This window comes from Pseudophryne corroboree, chromosome 2 (genome assembly GCF_028390025.1).
Source record: "Pseudophryne corroboree isolate aPseCor3 chromosome 2, aPseCor3.hap2, whole genome shotgun sequence".
Classification (NCBI taxonomy): domain Eukaryota; kingdom Metazoa; phylum Chordata; class Amphibia; order Anura; family Myobatrachidae; genus Pseudophryne; species Pseudophryne corroboree.
The window spans coordinates 77,479,093-77,496,824 of record NC_086445.1 but is presented as its reverse complement, the minus strand read 5'-3'; the positions used below and the strand labels follow the sequence as shown (position 1 = coordinate 77,496,824).

The 17,732-nt window shown below is 46.1% G+C and overlaps 1 protein-coding gene across 1 annotated transcript in view; it reads right to left on the bottom strand.

The window, feature by feature from the left end:
* The window catches only part of LOC134990141 (ferroxidase HEPHL1-like), a 209,947-nt gene that overhangs the window by 81,585 nt on the left and 110,630 nt on the right, over window positions 1-17,732 (bottom strand). Inside the window, exons 8-9 of the mRNA XM_063950651.1 lie at window positions 3,857-3,988; window positions 2,885-3,096 (exon numbers count right to left, since the gene is read on the bottom strand). Coding sequence (XP_063806721.1) covers window positions 2,885-3,096; window positions 3,857-3,988 — 344 coding nt within the window. The remainder of the gene's footprint in view (window positions 1-2,884; window positions 3,097-3,856; window positions 3,989-17,732) is intronic.

Genomic DNA, 17,732 nt, shown 5'->3' with positions numbered 1-17,732 from the left:
CTTAATCTGGCACTGCATCTATGGAAGCAGTGGGAGCTGTGTTGTCACAAGTCTTTGAGGATAAAGAAAGTCCATCCCTGCGGATATTTCTCCCATAAGTTTCTACCAGCTGAACGTAATTATGCTTTTGGGGAGCAGGAATTACTTGCCATCAAATTGGCGTTTGAAGAGTGAAGATACCTTCTAGAGGGAGCACAACACCCCATCACAGTATATATATATATACTGATCATAAGAATCTTCTTTATCTGCAGTTGGCTCAGTGTTTGAATCCACGACAAGCTCGATGGGCTCTTTTCTTCACCCAATTTAATTTTAAGCTCGCCTATCGTCCAGGGTCTCAAAACAAAAAAGCGGATGCCCTTTCTCGGTCCTTCAATTATTCCGAATAAAATGATGCTACCACGAATCAAGCGATTGTAAGTCCTACTTCCTTTTTAACTACTCGAACTTCTCCGGTCCCGGTTCCTCCGCCTGACAAAACCTTTGTCGCCACAAATCTTCGAAAACTACTTCTTACTTGGGCTCACTCTTTATCCTTCATGGGTCATCCAGGAGTCCTAAAGACTCTCAAATTTATTCAACAGTCTTACTGGTGTCTTTAAACCGATGTTCAAGAGTTTATAGCAGCATGTCCTAAATGTTCCCAACATAAGAGTCCAAGGGGTTCTCCTCCAGGTTTGTTACATCCGTCATCTATACCCAAACAACCATGGACTCATATCTCAAAGGATTTCGTGACCGATTTACCTCCATCAAAAGGGCGGAATACCAATTGGGTGATAGTGGATCGATTTTCGAAAATGGCTCATTTCATTCCATTAACTGGATTACCATCAGCTCCTTCACTAGCCAGATTATTCATTTCTGAGATCTTTAAGTTGCATGGCCTTCCTCAAGAGATCATCTCTGATCAAGGAACACAGTTTGTAGCCAAGTTTTGGAGGTGGCTTTGTTCAACTTTAAACATTAAGTTGAATTTTTCAAGATTTTGAAACCTTTCTCCAGTTATACATATCTTCCTCACAGGATGATTGGATTGACTACCTTCCATTGCCAGAATTCGCTCATAATAATCTCTTTCATTCATCTTCAGAATCTACGCCATTTTATACTAACTTTGGTTATCATCCTCATGTGCCAGAGTTCCATCCGTTGCCAGCTCAAGAGGTTCCAGCAGCAGATCAAGTGCTTCAATGTTTGTCTAAAATCTGGAGTTGTGTGCACAAGTCGTTGATTAAATCTTCTGCCAGTTATAAATCTTTTGCAGATAGAAAACGTAAGGCTGTACCAAACTACATGGTAGGAGACCAAGTTTGGATTTCTACTCGCAATCTTAAATTCAAAGCTCCTTCTAAAAAGTTTGCTCCCAAGTTTATTGTTCCACTTCCCATAGAAAAGGTACTCAATCCCGGAGCATACAAAGTCAAGTTGCCACCTTCTTTTAAAATTGCTAACGCATTTCATACATCTTTGTTGAAACCTTTGATTTTAAGATAAGTTTCGTACTGCCCTGTCCAAACTTCCTAAAGTTCACTCTTTGCAGGATGAGGAATTTGAGGTTAAGGAGATTGTGGACTCACGTTGTTGATATGGACGTCTTCAGTCTCTTGTTGATTGGAAGGGTTATGGTCCGGATGAGAGGTCCTGGGTTTTTGCCGAAGATGATCATGCTCCAAGACTGGTACAAAAATTCTACTCCAAGAATACTGACAAAGCTCAAAGGTGTCCAGATTCCACCCTTAAAGGGGGGGTACTGTCAAGAACCGATCACTCACCACTGCAGATTCTGGGGTCCGTCCGTTGCCGGTGCGGTTGCTCGCGGTGCTGTGCGGCCATGTGGGGATGCGGCGTGGTCAGCTGCAGAGGTGATGCAGGTTCTGGGAGCCGGGAGAGCAGGGACCGAATGGCTGAAGGTGCCGCTGTGTGTCTGCAGTATAGGAGGTGGCCATGTTGGAGACCAAATGAGCACTTGTGAAACACCTGTGGGTAAGTGTTAGCCAATCCCGTGCTTGTGCTGCCTTTAAGTAGGCTGGAATCTGAGCCAGTGCTTTGTTGTATCTTCTCTATGCCCAAGCTCTGTGCTCTCTCTGTGATATACTGTGTGGTTCCAGTGGTCCTGATATCGCCTCCACTCCCAGGGGTCTGCCTGCAGTCTTCACCGCAAGAGATCCACTAGCTCCCTGCTGTGCTGTCAGTTAATCGCTTTCCAAGTGGCAACAAGTGGATTCCCGGAGTCCTGTGAGAGGTTACCCTGTTCAGTGACTGCCTGCTTTAATCACACAGTCTGTGGAAGTTTCTACTTAATCCTGGTTCTCATTCTCTCATCATCCAGTTTAACTCATTCTTCACCGTTTTCGTCTGCTGCAGCTTCACAGTGCTTCAAGTATTATCTTCACAACCTGCAAGTATTATTTTCAGTATTGTATCTTCATTGTTGCTTCATTCAAGGACAATTCTTCACAGCCTTCCAGTTTAACCTTTAAGCTTCAGTACAAGTCTCTCCAGTTATTCATTTAGGTCTACAATATCCAGTTAACACTCCTTACGATTTGGCATCAATCATTGCTTCATTTGGACAATTCTTCATTCGTTCTCAAGCCTGTTTTAAACTCAGTTGTATGAACAATTCTTCAATGTATCTATAATACTGTTCCTGCTTATCATTATGCCATTCATTTAAGTACTTCAGTTTACATACGGTGACTAATGATTGTCATTTAACTCATTATTGGAATTGTTGTCCTTTAATAAATATATGAAACGGAACTTTCTTCATCCTCCCTGTTTTCACCTTATTCGGTTGGTCCAGGGTTAACGGATTCACAAAAACAGTCGACCCTGACACCCACAGCCCAGTACATACTCCCTGAGTTATACCTACCTGTGTGTTGTTAGAGAGTAGAGAGCCTTTTCTACAGACCAGCAGAGGACCCACCAGTCCAGAGTTAGTGTCCTTTATTGGGTCAACTGCTGAATAGTAGAGGTAAGTCAGGCAATTCGGATCATTGTCGGTAGGTCCATCTTCTTCTAGGACTTTCCAGGTGTACGTGAAGGTTTCTCCTGGTTTTACGTGAGATCCTTCTTTCACAACTCCTTCCATAAAAACACAATTATGAGAATATGATAACAATATATTCCCAAACTTTCATCAAATTTGGTTATTACATACAAGATAACATTGATTTATTAGCTCATGTATATTCGCCTGAGACTTTTACTGAACCAACTGCTTATTCTGGCTTCAGACTGTGTTTTCTTGCCATGGATTTGTAGTAGGTACAGTTGTTTATTTCTGTTACCATGGATAGGACATAGCTGCTGTGCTGTCTGCACTATAGGGGTTCATTCCGACCCGTTCGCACGCAGCGGTTTTTTGCAGCGGTGCAAACGGGTGTGGAATGCGCATGCATGGCGGGCGCAGTGCACGTGCGTAATGTTGCCCGGCGAAAGGGGTCACCGGGTTATGTCGCGGCTACCGGCGGAAGCTGTTGCAATGGGCCCTACACATCAGGTGACCCGCTGCCGGCAACGGTGGGGGGGGGGGGGAGGGGGGCTGCTCCATAGCAGTGCATGCTAATATGGATGAGATTGCCCATATTGGATTGCGAGCATAAGTGACCCGGCACCAACGATGAATGAGTGCAGGGCCGCGCATTGTTCATAGTTGGTGCCTACACATTGAGCAATATGAACGAGTTCTCGTTCATTAATAAACGAGAACGTTCATATCGTTCACTATTATCTGCCAGCGTGTAGGATCCATAACACTTACTGGATTAATATCAAATATTTGTATTTCTTATAATTACAAAATACTGGTGTTAAATAGTACAGATGTGTTGACTTGACTTACCATCTACATATGGCGCACCCTCTGAATCTTTGCTGAATGACACCCCGTGAGGCATCATGCTGTAGTTCCTGCCAGCCATATTGGAAAACACAACCATGATGGTGTCGCCCACTTCAGCTTTGATGACTGGGCCTAAACATAAACAATAAAATAATCGGTGGCTAGAAACAGTCGAGAAAAACTGTCATTTATGGTTACTTGATAAATGATTTTCTTGTAAGTACTCCATAACCGCCATTACTGGGGATTAACTCTGTCTAAATTATAGTAGGCAGAAATATAGGTATATACTGTATAAAACATGCTCTGTATGGTATATAATGTGGCACCTGATTCCTCTTTTGCTGCGTCCTTCAGTGAATTTCCCAATGGTCTCTGAAAAAAACATCTTTCTCATATGTCCTAGAGGATGCTGGGGTCCACTTCAGTACCATGGGGTATAGACGGTTCCGCAGGAGCCATGGGCACTTTAAGACTTATCAAAGGGTGTGAACTGGCTCCTCCCTCTATGCCCCTCCTCCAGACCTCAGTTTTAGAAATGTGCTCAGGCAGACTGGATGCACTGCAGGGGAGCTCTACTGAGTTTCTCTGAAAAGACTTATGTTAGGTTTTTTATTTTCAGGGAGGACTGCTGGCAACAGTCTCCCTGCTTCGTGGGACTGAGGGGGCAGAAGTAGGAACCAACTTCCTGAAGAGTTTCATGGCTCTGTTTCTGGCTGACAGGACACCATTAGCTCCTGAAAGGAACTGAACGCTAGCTGTGCCTAGATGCTCACTCCCACAGCACGTCGTCACCCCCCTCACAGAGCCAGAAGTCAGACGACAGGTGTTAGAAGAGAGATCTTCAATCAAGGTGAGGGCCACACATACACAGGCACTGCAGGGTGCAGGGTGCGGGGGGGGGGGGCGCCCTGGGCAGCATGAAGAATAATAAGAATAATAATAATTTTATTTATATAGCGCTCTTTCTCCAATAGGACTCAAGGCGCTTAACAGATACATAGCATAATATAGTACAGAAAATAATGAAGTACATTTTCATAAAATACAGAAGCATGAAGATACTAAAAGTAGTGATGTGCACCGGACATTTTTCGGGTTTTGTGTTTTGGTTTTGGATTCGGTTCCGCGTGCATGTTTTGGATTCGGACGCGTTTTGGCAAAACCTCCTTGAAAATTTTTTGTCGGATTCGGGTGTGTTTTGGATTCGGGTATTTTTTTACAAAAACCCCTCAAAAACAGCTTAAATCATAGAATTTAAGGGTAATTTTGATCCCATAGTATTATAAACCTCAATAACCATAATTTCCACTCATTTCCAGTCTAATCTGAACACCTCACACCTCACAATATTATTTTTAGTCCTAAAATTTGCACCGAGGTCGCTGAATGACTAAGCTAAGCGACCCAAGTGGCCGACACAAACACCTGGCCCATCTAGGAGTGGCATTGCAGTGTCAGACAGGATGGCACTTAAAAAAATAGTCCCCAAACAGCACATGATGCAAAGAAAAAAAGAGGTGCACCAAGGTCGCTGTGTGACTAAGCTAAGCGACCTAAGTGGCCGACACAAACACCTGGCCCATCTAGGAGTGGCACTGCAGTGTCAGACAGGATGGCACTTAAAAAAATAGTCCCCAAACAGCACATGATGCAAAGAAAAAAAGAGGTGCACCAAGGTCGCTGTGTGACTAAGCTAAGCGACCTAAGTGGCCGACACAAACACCTGGCCCATCTAGGAGTGGCACTGCAGTGTCAGACAGGATGGCACTTAAAAAAATAGTCCCCAAACAGCACATGATGCAAAGAAAAAAAGAGGTGCACCAAGGTCGCTGTGTGACTAAGCTAAGCAACCCAAGTGGCCGACACAAATACCTGGCCCATCTAGGAGTGGCACTGCAGTGTCAGACATGATGGCAGATTTAAAAAATAGTCCCCAAACAGCACATGATGCAAAGAAAAAAAGAGGTGCACCAAGGTCGCTGTGTGACTAAGCTAAGCGACCCAAGTGGCCGACACAAACACCTGGCCCATCTAGGAGTGGCACTGCAGTTTTCTAACGAGAGGATGAGTGCTTCCGTCCTCATGTGAATCTGAACCACTAGCCATGAACATAGGCCAGGGCCTCAGCCGTTCCTTGCCACTCCGTGTCGTAAATGGCATATTGGCAAGTTTACGCTTCTCATCAGACGCTTTTAATTTTGATTTTTGGGTCATTTTACTGAACTTTTGTTTTTTTGGATTTTACATGCTCTCTACTATGACATTGGGCATCAGCCTTGGCAGACGACGTTGATGGCATTTCAACGTCTCGGCTATGACTAGTGGCAGCAGCTTCAGCACGAGGTGGAAGTGGATCTTGATCTTTCCCTATTTTACCCTGCACATTTTTGTTCTCCATTTTTTAATGTGTGGAATTATATGCCAGTAATATATCAATAGCAATGGCCTACTGTACCGTACTGCTATATATTATATACTGGTGGTCAGCAAAATTCTGCACTGTCCTCTTACTACTGCGCACAACAACTTAAATGCACCACAGGTATGGATGGATAGTATACTTGACGACACAGAGGTAGGTAGAGCAGTGGACTACTGTACCGTACTGCTATATATTATATACTGGTGGTCAGCAAAATTATGCACTGTCCTCCTACTACTGCGCACAACAACTAAAATGCACCACAGGTATGGATGGATAGTATACTTGACGACACAGAGGTAGGTAGAGCAGTGGACTACTGTACCGTACTGCTATATATTATATACTGCTATATATTATATACTGGTGGTCAGCAAAATTATGCACTGTCCTCCTACTACTGCGCACAACAACTAAAATGCACCACAGGTATGGATGGATAGTATACTGGACGACACAGAGGTAGGTAGAGCAGTGGACTACTGTAACGTACTGCTATATATTATATACTGGTGGTCAGCAAAATTATGCACTGTCCTCCTACTACTGCGCACAACAACTAAAATGCACCACAGGTATGGATGGATAGTATACTGGACGACACAGAGGTAGGTAGAGCAGTGGACTACTGTACCGTTCTGATATAATACTGGTGGTCACTGGTCAGCAAATTCTGCACTGTCCTCCTACTATATACTACAATGCAGCACAGATATGGAGCGTTTTTCAGGCAGAGAACGTAGATATTTTCAGCACACTGAGCACAGATATTTGCAAGCACACTGAGCACAGATATTTTCAGCACACTGAGCACAGATATTTGCAAGCACACTGAGCACAGATATTTGCAGCACACTGAGCACAGATATTTGCAGCACACTGAACACAACTGAGAGAACGCTGCACACGTCCTCTCCCTATCATCTCCAATGCACGAGTGAAAATGGCGACGACGCGGCTCCTTATATAGAATACGAATCTCGCGAGAATCCGACAGCGGGATGATGACGTTCGGGCGCGCTCGGGTTAACCGAGCAAGGCGGGAAGATTCGAGTCCGCCTCGGAACCGTGTAAAATGGGTGAAGTTCGGGGGGGTTCGGATTCCGAGGAACCGAACCCCCTCATCTCTAACTAAAAGGGACATTATGGAAATGCTTGAGTAAACAGGAAAGTCTTGGATCTCTCGGCAGCATTTGATACCGCGGACCATGGGCTTCTGATACATTTCTGTGGTCTGGATGGCACAGTCCTAAGCTGGTTCAAATCATTTCTCACAGGCAGGTCACAGAGAGTATCGTCTGCATTATACTCATCACCACCAGGGCCATTGCCCCCTTTTCTTGAGCTCACTAACACTGTTGTCGAACCTTATAAAACTGGCTGAAATGGGGCATAAGATGCCGAGGCACAGCCCTACCCCCGCCCGTATAAATATAAATATCAGAATCTCTGAGGAGAAACACGCCATTGCAGGGACGGAGCTTCCACCTCAGTCAGCCAGCACACTGCTCAGCGCCATTTTCTCTCTCTCCTCAGGCTGCAGAGAAAACGCTGGTCCTCCTCCTCTACTGATTACAAGTATCAGGGTGCAAAACAGAGGGGGGGCACAGTGAAATTGGTGCTTTATATTGTGTATTGAGTTGACATTATATAAAACGCTGCATGTCAGTGGGCATTTTGTGTTTCACAGGCATTGTGTTATTGGCGCTGGGTTTGTGAACTGGCTGCTCCTATCTGTGTCCTTCTGACAGATTTTACAGTGGGTCTGTCCCCTATACAGGGCCGGCTCTACTATTAGGCAGCTGCCTAGGGGTGGTGGCTACTGGGGGGCACCACTGAATTCATCTAGAAAAAAAACTGAAGGATGTCTCTTTATGCGGGTCAGTAATAAACTTCGAGATGGGTGTATGGAACACAATAAGGAGCATACAAATCAGTGACGTGCTCGTCTGTGTATATATATATATATATATATATACACACATATATATATATATATATGGTGCAAGGCGACATATAGATGACGTCATCTGTTGGACGGAGCGGGACGCGACGGGCGGCTGGCGCCATGGACCACCAGACGGGGATAAATTGGTGAGTAGCACTTTGTTTAATTTCATCCTGACGAAAATGTCGCCTTGACATTGAAACGTTGAACGCATATCAGACTTGCCTGTCTGTCATTATTTCTAACGCCGTGAGTGCCGCCTGTCTTTGCATCACATATCATTGGACACAGCGCAGCTGTCACCAAAGGAGGGCACCGGCTGTATAACTTTACTATACTGACCTTAGGGATTTGGGAGTGCCGTGGACTTTGTGCTTTTATATATATATATATATATATATATATATATACATATATATATATATATATATATATATATATATACAAAACAGATACTCTCCCTTTTGCGCTATTAAACAGAAAGTGAAAAAGGATTGGGTTTGGGCTGCCAAATTCCACTAAGTCCCTTGTTAGGAGGGACTAAAAAGATACAAATATGTGCCAGTAGAGGAATGGGCGCACTTGGGTTGTTTTTCCACCCAATATTCAATGGGGAAAAACAGCAGTCTCCCTAAGATATTTACTCCTAATTCGTGAACATAAAACCACATTTAACATGTTCCATGTAAAAATTTATTACAACATAAAAGCAATGATACAAAACGGTATAGTATCTCTTCTTGCAGATAACACCATATAGTACAGAGGACCAGTTGAAATAACTTTGATAGATTCTTCCTTCTCCTTTGACAATTCGGAGATTTGATGTTTATGAACAAATAACCCGACGCGTTTCGTCTTACTCTAAGACTTCATCAGGGGTATGTCTCTAGTGCTTGATAAATACTGTTAGTGCATCAATGAAATGGCAATTACGTATTCTGGATACTTGAAAAAAACCACACACCGGTGGGGTACACAGGTGAAAGTTAGATTAAGCCTTATGGTTAAGTGCTTGAATAACAAGTTCAAACGCATAGGCCTGAACGCAAGTTCATATAGGTATGCGACCTTATGATTCAGGGATTTGGATAACAAGTTCAAATACACAGGTCTACCACAATTTCATATGCGTGTGTAACCTTACCAGTAGCTACAATACTGGTTGTGACTTGAAGCTATTGTAGCTACTGGTTAGGGGGCGCTAGGCTGAAACTTTGCCTAGGGTGCAAAGAGACCTTGCACCGGCCCTGCCCCTATAAGTCCCGGAGTGTCTGTGCACGTGTGTGACATGTCTGAGGCAGGGAGTTCTTCCTCTGAGGGAGCCATTTTAGGGACACAGAGTTGTAATGTGGTGGTGCTGCCGGCGCACCATGAGCCTGAATGGGTGAAAGAAATACGTGATAGTGTGAATCATATCAGTAAGAGATTGGATAAGTCTGAGTCTCATGCAGAAAGCTGGAGAAAATCAGTGGAAGATGTGATTTTTCAGGGTTCTGCTTTCTCATCCGCAGGCGACCCCTCTGGGTGACATAAGAGACCGTTTGCAAACATTGTACATACTGATACCGACACGGACTCTGATTCCTGTGTCGACGATAGTGATTCCAGGGGGCTAGATCCCAAATTGGCAAAAAGCGTACAATATATGATTGTTGCTATAAAGGAGGTCTTAGAAGTTACAGAAGCCCTTACTGTAGCTCAGGAGAAGGCTTATTTCTATAAGGAAAAGAAATGTAAGGTAACTTTCCCTCCTTCCCACGAGCTAAATACTCTTTTTGAGGGAGTGTGGGTAAATCCTGAAAAGAAATTTAATATTCCCAAAAGGATTCAGGTTGCTTATCCTTTTCCTTTAGAGGACATGAAAAGATGGGAGTCACCCCCGGTGTTAGACAGTGCACTGTCAAGGTTAACAAAATAGGTGATTCTCCCTGCACCTGGGACGGCTTTACTAAAGGAGCTGGCGGACCATAAAATGGAGACTACATTAAAATCTATTTATGTGGCCAATGGTACGCTGCTCAGACCCACAATTGCTTGCGCATGGGTGAGTCGTTCTATCGAAAAATGGTCAGATAACTTGTCATTGGAAATTGACACGATTGATAGAGACGAGATACTCCTAACGTTAGGAAATATCAAAGACGTTGCCGCATACATGCTAGAAGCTATGAAGGATATTGGACTCTTGGGTTCAACAGCCGCTACCATGGCAGTATCGGCTCGGAGGGCGTTGTGGATTCGCCAGTGGAATGCTGATGCAGATTCCAAAAGAAATATGGAGGCTCTCCCGTATAAAGGTGAGGCCTTGTTTGGTGATGGGCTGGATGCGTTAGTCTCGGCGGCTACCGCAGGTAAGTCGACATTCTTGCCTTATGCTCCTACACCGGCGAAAAAGACACATCACTCTCACATGCAGTCCTTTCGGCCCAACAAATACAAAAAGGCCAAAGGTTCCCCCTTCTTTGCAGGTAGGGGAAGGGGAAAAGGAAAGAAATCTGCAGTGTCTCCCGAATCGCAGGAGCGGAAGTCCATCCCTGCTTCTGCCAAATCTGCAGCATGATGCTGGGGCTCCCTTGCGGGAGTCCGCTCGGGTGGGAGCACATCTGAAGCTTTTCAGTCAAATCTGGATTCAATCTGGCCTGGACCCATGGGTCTTACAAATAGTGTCCCATGGGTACAGGCTAGAGTTTCAAGACGTCCCCCCATGCCGATGTTTCAAATCGATCTTGCCAGCTTCTCTTCCAGAAAGAGAGACAGTAACAACGGCAATTCAAAAATTATGTCAGGATCAGGTTTTTATTCAAGCCTCTTCGTAGTTCCGAAGCCGGAAGGCTCGGTCAGACCGATTTTAAACCTGAAAAATCTGAATCTCTACCTGAAAAGGTTCAAGTTCAAGATGGAATACCTGAGAGCAGTGATTTCCAGTCTGGAGGAGGGGTACTTCAGGGTGTCAGTAGACATAAAGGATGCTTACTTGCATGTTCCCATTTATCCTCCTCACCAAGCTTATCTGAGATTCGCAGTACAGGATTGCCATTACCAGTTCCAGACGTTGCCGTTCGGACTCTCCACGGCACCGAGGGTATTCACCAAGGTGATGGCGGAGATGATGGTCCTCCTTCATCAAACAGGAGTCAATATAATTCCTTATCTGGACGATCTCCTGATAAAAGCGAGATCCAGGGAACAGTTGGTGCAGAGCATCACATTCTCCCTGTCAATACTCCAACAACACGGTTGGATCATGAATTTTCCAAAGTCGCAGTTTCAATGCATTCGGTTGTTGGGGGAAAATGGTAGCGCCTACGAGGCCATACAGTTTGGCCGATTTCATGCCAGAGTATTCCAGTGGGACCTGTTGGACAAGTGGTCCGGATCCCACCTACACATGCACTGGAAAATAATCCTGTCCTCCAAAGCCAGGATTTCGCTCCAGGGTGGCTACACAGTTCTCACCTATTAGAGGGACGCAGGTTCGGGATTCAGGACTGGGTCCTGGTAACCACGGATGCAAGTCTCCGAGGCTGGGGAACTGTCACACGGGGGAAAGCTTCCAAGGAAATTGGTCAAGTCAGGAAGCCTGCCTTCACATAAACGTTCTGGAATTGAGATCCATTTACAACAGCCTTCTACAAGCGGTACATCTTCTTCAAGATCATCCCGTGCAGATCCAGTCGGACAATGTAACAGCAGTCGCGTACATAAACAGGCAAGGTGGAACAAAAAGCAGAGCAGCAATGGCAGAGGTGACAAGGATTCTCCTCTGGGCAGAAAGACATGTAAGAGCTCTGTCAGCAATTTTCATTCCGGGAGTGGACAACTGGGAAGCAGACTTCCTCAGCAGACACGATCTCCATCCAGGAGAATGGGGCCTCCACCAAGAAGTCTTCACAGAGGTGACCAAGTCTTTGGGGAGTTCCTCAAGTAGACATGATGGCATCTCATCTAAACAAGAAGCTTCAGAGATATTGTTCCAGGTCGAGAGACCCTCAAGCAATAGCAGTGGATGCACTGGTGACCCAGTGGGTATTTTGGTCGGTATATATGTTTTGCCTCCACTTCCACTCATTCCGAAAGTTCTCAAGATAATAAGAAGAACAAGAGTTTGAGCAATCTTCATTGCCCCAGACTGGCCAAGGAGGGCTTGATATCCAGATCTTCGGGAGTTACTCATAGAAGATCCTTGGCCTCTTCCTCCTCGAGAGGACCTGCTACAGCAGGGGCCGTGTGTGTATCAAGACTTACCGAGGCTACGTTTGACGGCATGGCTGTTGAGCGTATTCCCAAAGTAGTCATCCCCACTCTTATTCAGGCCAGGAAAGGAGTAATGTCTAAACATTACCACCGTATTTGGAGAAAATATGTATCTTGGGGGTAAATTTACTAAAATGGGAGTTCTGTTTAAGATGGGATGTTGCCCATAGCAACCAATCAGATTCTACTTCTCATTTATCTAGCACCTTCTAGAAGATAATACCTGGAATCTGATTGGTTGCTATGGGCAACATCCCATCTTAAATAGAACTTCCATCTTAGTAAATTTACACCTTGGTGTGAATCCAAGAAGGCTCCTACGGAAGATTTTGAGTTGGGACGTTTTTCTCCATTTTCTGCAGGCTGGTGTGGATGCGGGCCTTAGATTGGGGTCAATCAAGGTCCAGTTTTTGGCCTTATCAGTTTTCTTTCAAAAACAATTGGCCTCCTTTCCAGAAGTTCAGATATTAATGAAAGGGTTTCTGCACATCCAGCCTCCATTTGTGCCTCCAGTGGCACCATGGGACCTTAATGTGGTGTTGCAGTTCCTTCAATCGGGTGGTATTCATGTGACCGCTGGTCTGCTGACCGACAGTCACATGACCTCCTCCACCATCCCGCCGGCTCAGTATCCCGATGGTCGGCATGCCAACCAACAGGGACTATTTCCACTCGTGGGTGTCCACGACACCCATAGAGTGGGAATAGAACCCGTGGCGACCGCAGGTCGCAACCGAACCTGCAGCGTGGCGAGCGCAGCGAGCCCGCAAGGGGCTTGCTGCACTCGCCCCTCCCCGCCGGGATCCCGGCGTCGGTATGCTGCCGGGATCCTGGCGTCGGTAAGCTGACCCCGCCGGTCAGCCATACTACACCCCTTCAATCAGATTGATTTGAACCTCTGCAGGAGATAGAATTTAAGTTTCTCACTTGGAAAGTGGTGATACTTTTGGCTTTGGCATCCGCAGGGTGGGTGACTGAGTTGGGGGCCTTGTCTCACAAGAGCCCTTACCTTATCTTCCATGTAGATAGGCCAGAGTTAAGAACTCATCAACAATTTCTTCCAAAGGTGGTTTTGTCCTTCCACATAAACCAACCTATTGTGGTGCCAGTGGCTACTGACACTTTCACTGAGTCAAAGTCTCTAGATGTGGTTAGAGCTTTGAAAATTTATGTCGCAAGAACAGCTCGGATAAGGGCCCTCATTCCGAGTTGATCGCTCGCTAGCTGCTTTTAGCAGCATTGCACACGCTAGGCCGCTGCCCTCTGGGAGTGTATCTTAGCTTAGCAGAATAGCGAACGAAAGAGTAGCAGAATTGCGATTAAATAATTCTTAGCAGTTTCTGAGTAGCTCGAGACTTACTCCTACACTGCGATCAGCTCAGCCCGTTTCGTTCCTGTTTTGATGTCACAAACACGCCCTGCGTTCGGCCAGCCATTCCCCTGTTTCTCCAGACAATCCCGCATTTTATCCTGGCATGCCTGCGTTTTTCTGCACACTCCCAGAAAACGGTCAGTTTCCACCCAGAAACACCCACTTCCTGTCAATCACACTCCGATCACTTCAACGATGAAAATTCTTTGTTCGGATGTGAGTAAATCTACTAAGTTTTGTGCTAAAATACTTTGCGCATGCGCGCTGCGTACCATGCGCATGCGCATTTTTGCCTTAATTGCGAAAATCGGCAACGAGCGAACAACTCGGAATGACCCCCCAGATTGGGTGTCCTGCTTCTAAGCAGACTATTGCACGCTGGATTAGAGGTACGATTCAGCACGCTTATTCTACGGCAGGATTGCCGATACCGAAGTCGGTGAAGGCCCATTCTACTAGGAAAGTGGTCTCATCCTGGGCGGCTGCCCAGGGAGTCTCGGCTTTACAACTTTGCAGAGCAGCTACTTGGTCAGGGTCAAACACATTTGCTAAATTTTATAAGTTTGACACTGATAAGTTTGAGGACCTCAAGTTTGGTCAATCGGTGCTGCAGGGTCATCCGCACTCTCCCGCCCGTACTGGAGCTTTGGTATAACCCCATGGTACTGAAGTGGACCCTAGCATTCTCTAGGACGTATGAGAAAACAGGATTTTAATACCTACCGGTAAATCCTTTTCTCCTAGTCCGTAGAGGATACTGGGCACTTGACCCAGTGCGTACGTTACCTGCAGTTTGTTCACTATAGTTACACAAGTTGTGTTACATTTGTTTTCAGCATGTTGCTGCAAATGGTTCATGCCTGTTGGCGTGTGTTATGTTGAATGCCATGTTGTGCGGCATGGTTGAGGTGTGAGCTGGTATGAATCTCACCATTAGTATAAAAGTAAATCCTTTCCTCGAAATGTCCATCTCCCTGGGCACAGTTCCTATAACTGAGGTCTGGAGGAGGGGCATAGAGGGAGGAGCCAGTTCACACCCTTTGAAAAGTCTTAAAGTGCCCATGGCTCCTGTGGAACCGTCTATACCCCATGGTACTGAAGTGGACCCGAGCATCCTCTATGTGGACTAGGAGAAAAGGATTTACCGATAGGTATTAAAATCCTGTTATTAACAACATGGGTGGGGGACCTGGGCTGCCATGGAGTCATTTGCAGAAAAGGAATTATCAGATAATTATAATTCACCAGTTTCTCGATCATTACTCCATGACAGCCTTTATAATAGTATTTTCCCAAGAAATAGAATAAGGAGGAATACAAAGAAAAAAAATAATCTATGCTGCATGAATAGACATTTAAGTGGCTGTGTGGAGAACATGTCTCCCGTACTGAGAAGCAGCACAGAATAATACAGACGGAGCCACATTCATCTTAGCTTCTCTGCTGCGCCTAGGTGCACCATGGTTTATTAGCATAACCCTTTCATCTATTGTTCTCAGCTGCAATACAATACAGAGAGAACAATACAGCAGGGGATTAAGTCATTACAGCAGTGGATTAAATCCGACTACCCTGGCTCAATTAATACTATTAAAGGCAAAGATGAAGATGGCTCCATCTGTATATCCAAGTGATAATGGTTCTAAAAGCTGCGGGAAGAACACATGTCCATCCTGCTGTCTTCAATAGTTCTGTCACCAAGGCCCGAGCTTTCTTTGCATAAGAAACTCCACCACTCAAGTAAAGTGGGCTTTTAGTACAGTATTTCTGAGCTTTCATTCCATATTTCATGTATACCGGTATCGGAATGATTGCTTCTCTGACCTATCTACAGACAGGGCCGGACTCACCATCTGGTCTGGCCAAAAAAATCTGTCTGATCAGCTCAGCCTCCCAGTCCTCTGCTCGGCCATCATTCATAGACACAGTGGCATGTTGCAAGGCCATGCCCCATGACTCGCAACACCCTCCATGTGAGGCTTGGCCATGCCCATTTTTGAGCACAGAGGGATGACTGGGCTGTAATACACGTGGTCCATCCAGGTCTAAAAATGTCTGGTTTGGAAGTTGCATAACCTGTCTGAGGCCCTGCTAGAATCATAAAGAGCTGTTCTGTGTATGTCCTGGATGGAATGCGGTTAATTTACCGGCTGTTGGGATCCCGGCGATCAGGATAGCGACGCCGGATTCCAGACAGCTGGGTTTACGGCACCACGTGAGGGGTGCCCGAAGCGTGGCGAGCGCAGCAAGCCCTCGAGTGGACTTGTGGCGCTCCCTGACAGTATTCCGGCAGTCGGGATTCTGGCATCGGTCTCCTGACCGCCGGTAAATCATACCAATCCCTCCTGGATAAATACACGGATATTGTTCTCAATCAACACTTGCACGTTATTATGCTGTCGTCGGGAGTTACCTCAAATATTAAGGATCCCCTCAGATATTTCATCGCAGCAGATCTGGTAGATATGCGGTCCCTATATTTCCAACCGAAAATGCAATCCTAGATTTCTATGAGGACTGCTATGCAGTTGGATTTACCAAGCTCCAATAGGTAATGCCATCTCAGTTGGCGTTAGTCTATAGTAGCCTATGGGCTACTGTGTAGCAAAATCGGCCGCGTATGCACATTAACCACGGGGGACCCGAACCTCTAAGCAGTGTGATAGCAATACACATCAGACTGCTTCCAGCTGTCTACCACGATGGGATCTTTACAGAGCTAGCCTCTTGGCAAGAGAAAAATGGTAAACGTTGGTAAACATTTTCTCTTACGTCCTAGAGGATGCTGGGGACTCCGTAAGGACCATGGGGTATAGACGGGCTCCGCAGGAGACATGGGCACTCTAAGACTTTTTAATGGGCGTGAGCTGGCTCCTCCCTCTATGCCCCTCCTCCAGACCTCAGTTAGATTCTGTGCCCAGAGGAGACTGGTCACAAACTAGGGGAGCTCTACTGAGTTTCTCTAGAAAAGACTTTTGTTAGGTTTTTTATTTTCAGGGAGCACTGCTGGCAACAGGCTCCCTGCTTCGTGGGACTGAGGGGAGAGAAGCAGACCTACTTTACTGATAGGCTCTGCTTCTTAGGCTACTGGACACCATTAGCTCCAGAGGGTCGGAACACAGGTGTCGTCCTCGCTGTTCGTCCCAGAGCCGCGCCGCCGTCCTCCTCGCAGAGCCGGAAGATAGAAGCCGGGTGAGTATAGGAAGCAAGAAGACTTCAAAGGCGGAAGAAGACTTCAGATCTTCGTGAGGTACCGCGCAGCGGTCGCGTTGCGCGCCATTGCTCCCACACACACACAACGGCACAGCAAGGGTGCAGGGCGCAGGGGGGGCGCCCTGGGCAGCAATTTTTACTTCATATATAGGCTGACACAAGTATAGATACTGCTGAGGCAGTATATAAAGCCCCGCCAGTATAAAGAAACAGCGGGACCGAAGCCCGCCATCGAGGGGGCGGAGCTTGTTCCCTCAGCTCTAACCAGCGCCATTTTCTCCACAGCTTGCTGCAGAGAAGCTGCTCCCGGACTCTTCCCCTGCTGTACACAAGTAACAGGGTGCAAAACGAGAGGGGGGGGGACGGGGACATTAATTTGGTGAAAAATGTATTATTATAAAAGCGCTTACTAGTCTGGGACTTTGTTTCAGAACCACAGGGCGCTGGGTGTGAGCTGGCATACTTTCTCTCTGTCTCTCCAAAGGGCCTTATTGTGGGTCTGTCCCAGGGCCGGATTAACAATGGGGCGGATGGAGCTGCAGCTCCAGGCCGCCCCATCAAAATAGGCCCTGAGTGTCTGCTAGGCTGCTGTACACAGGAATAGTTTTCTTTCCTGTTACAGCAGCAGTCTACTAAAACAGCAAATCCCCCTCCCCCGCTT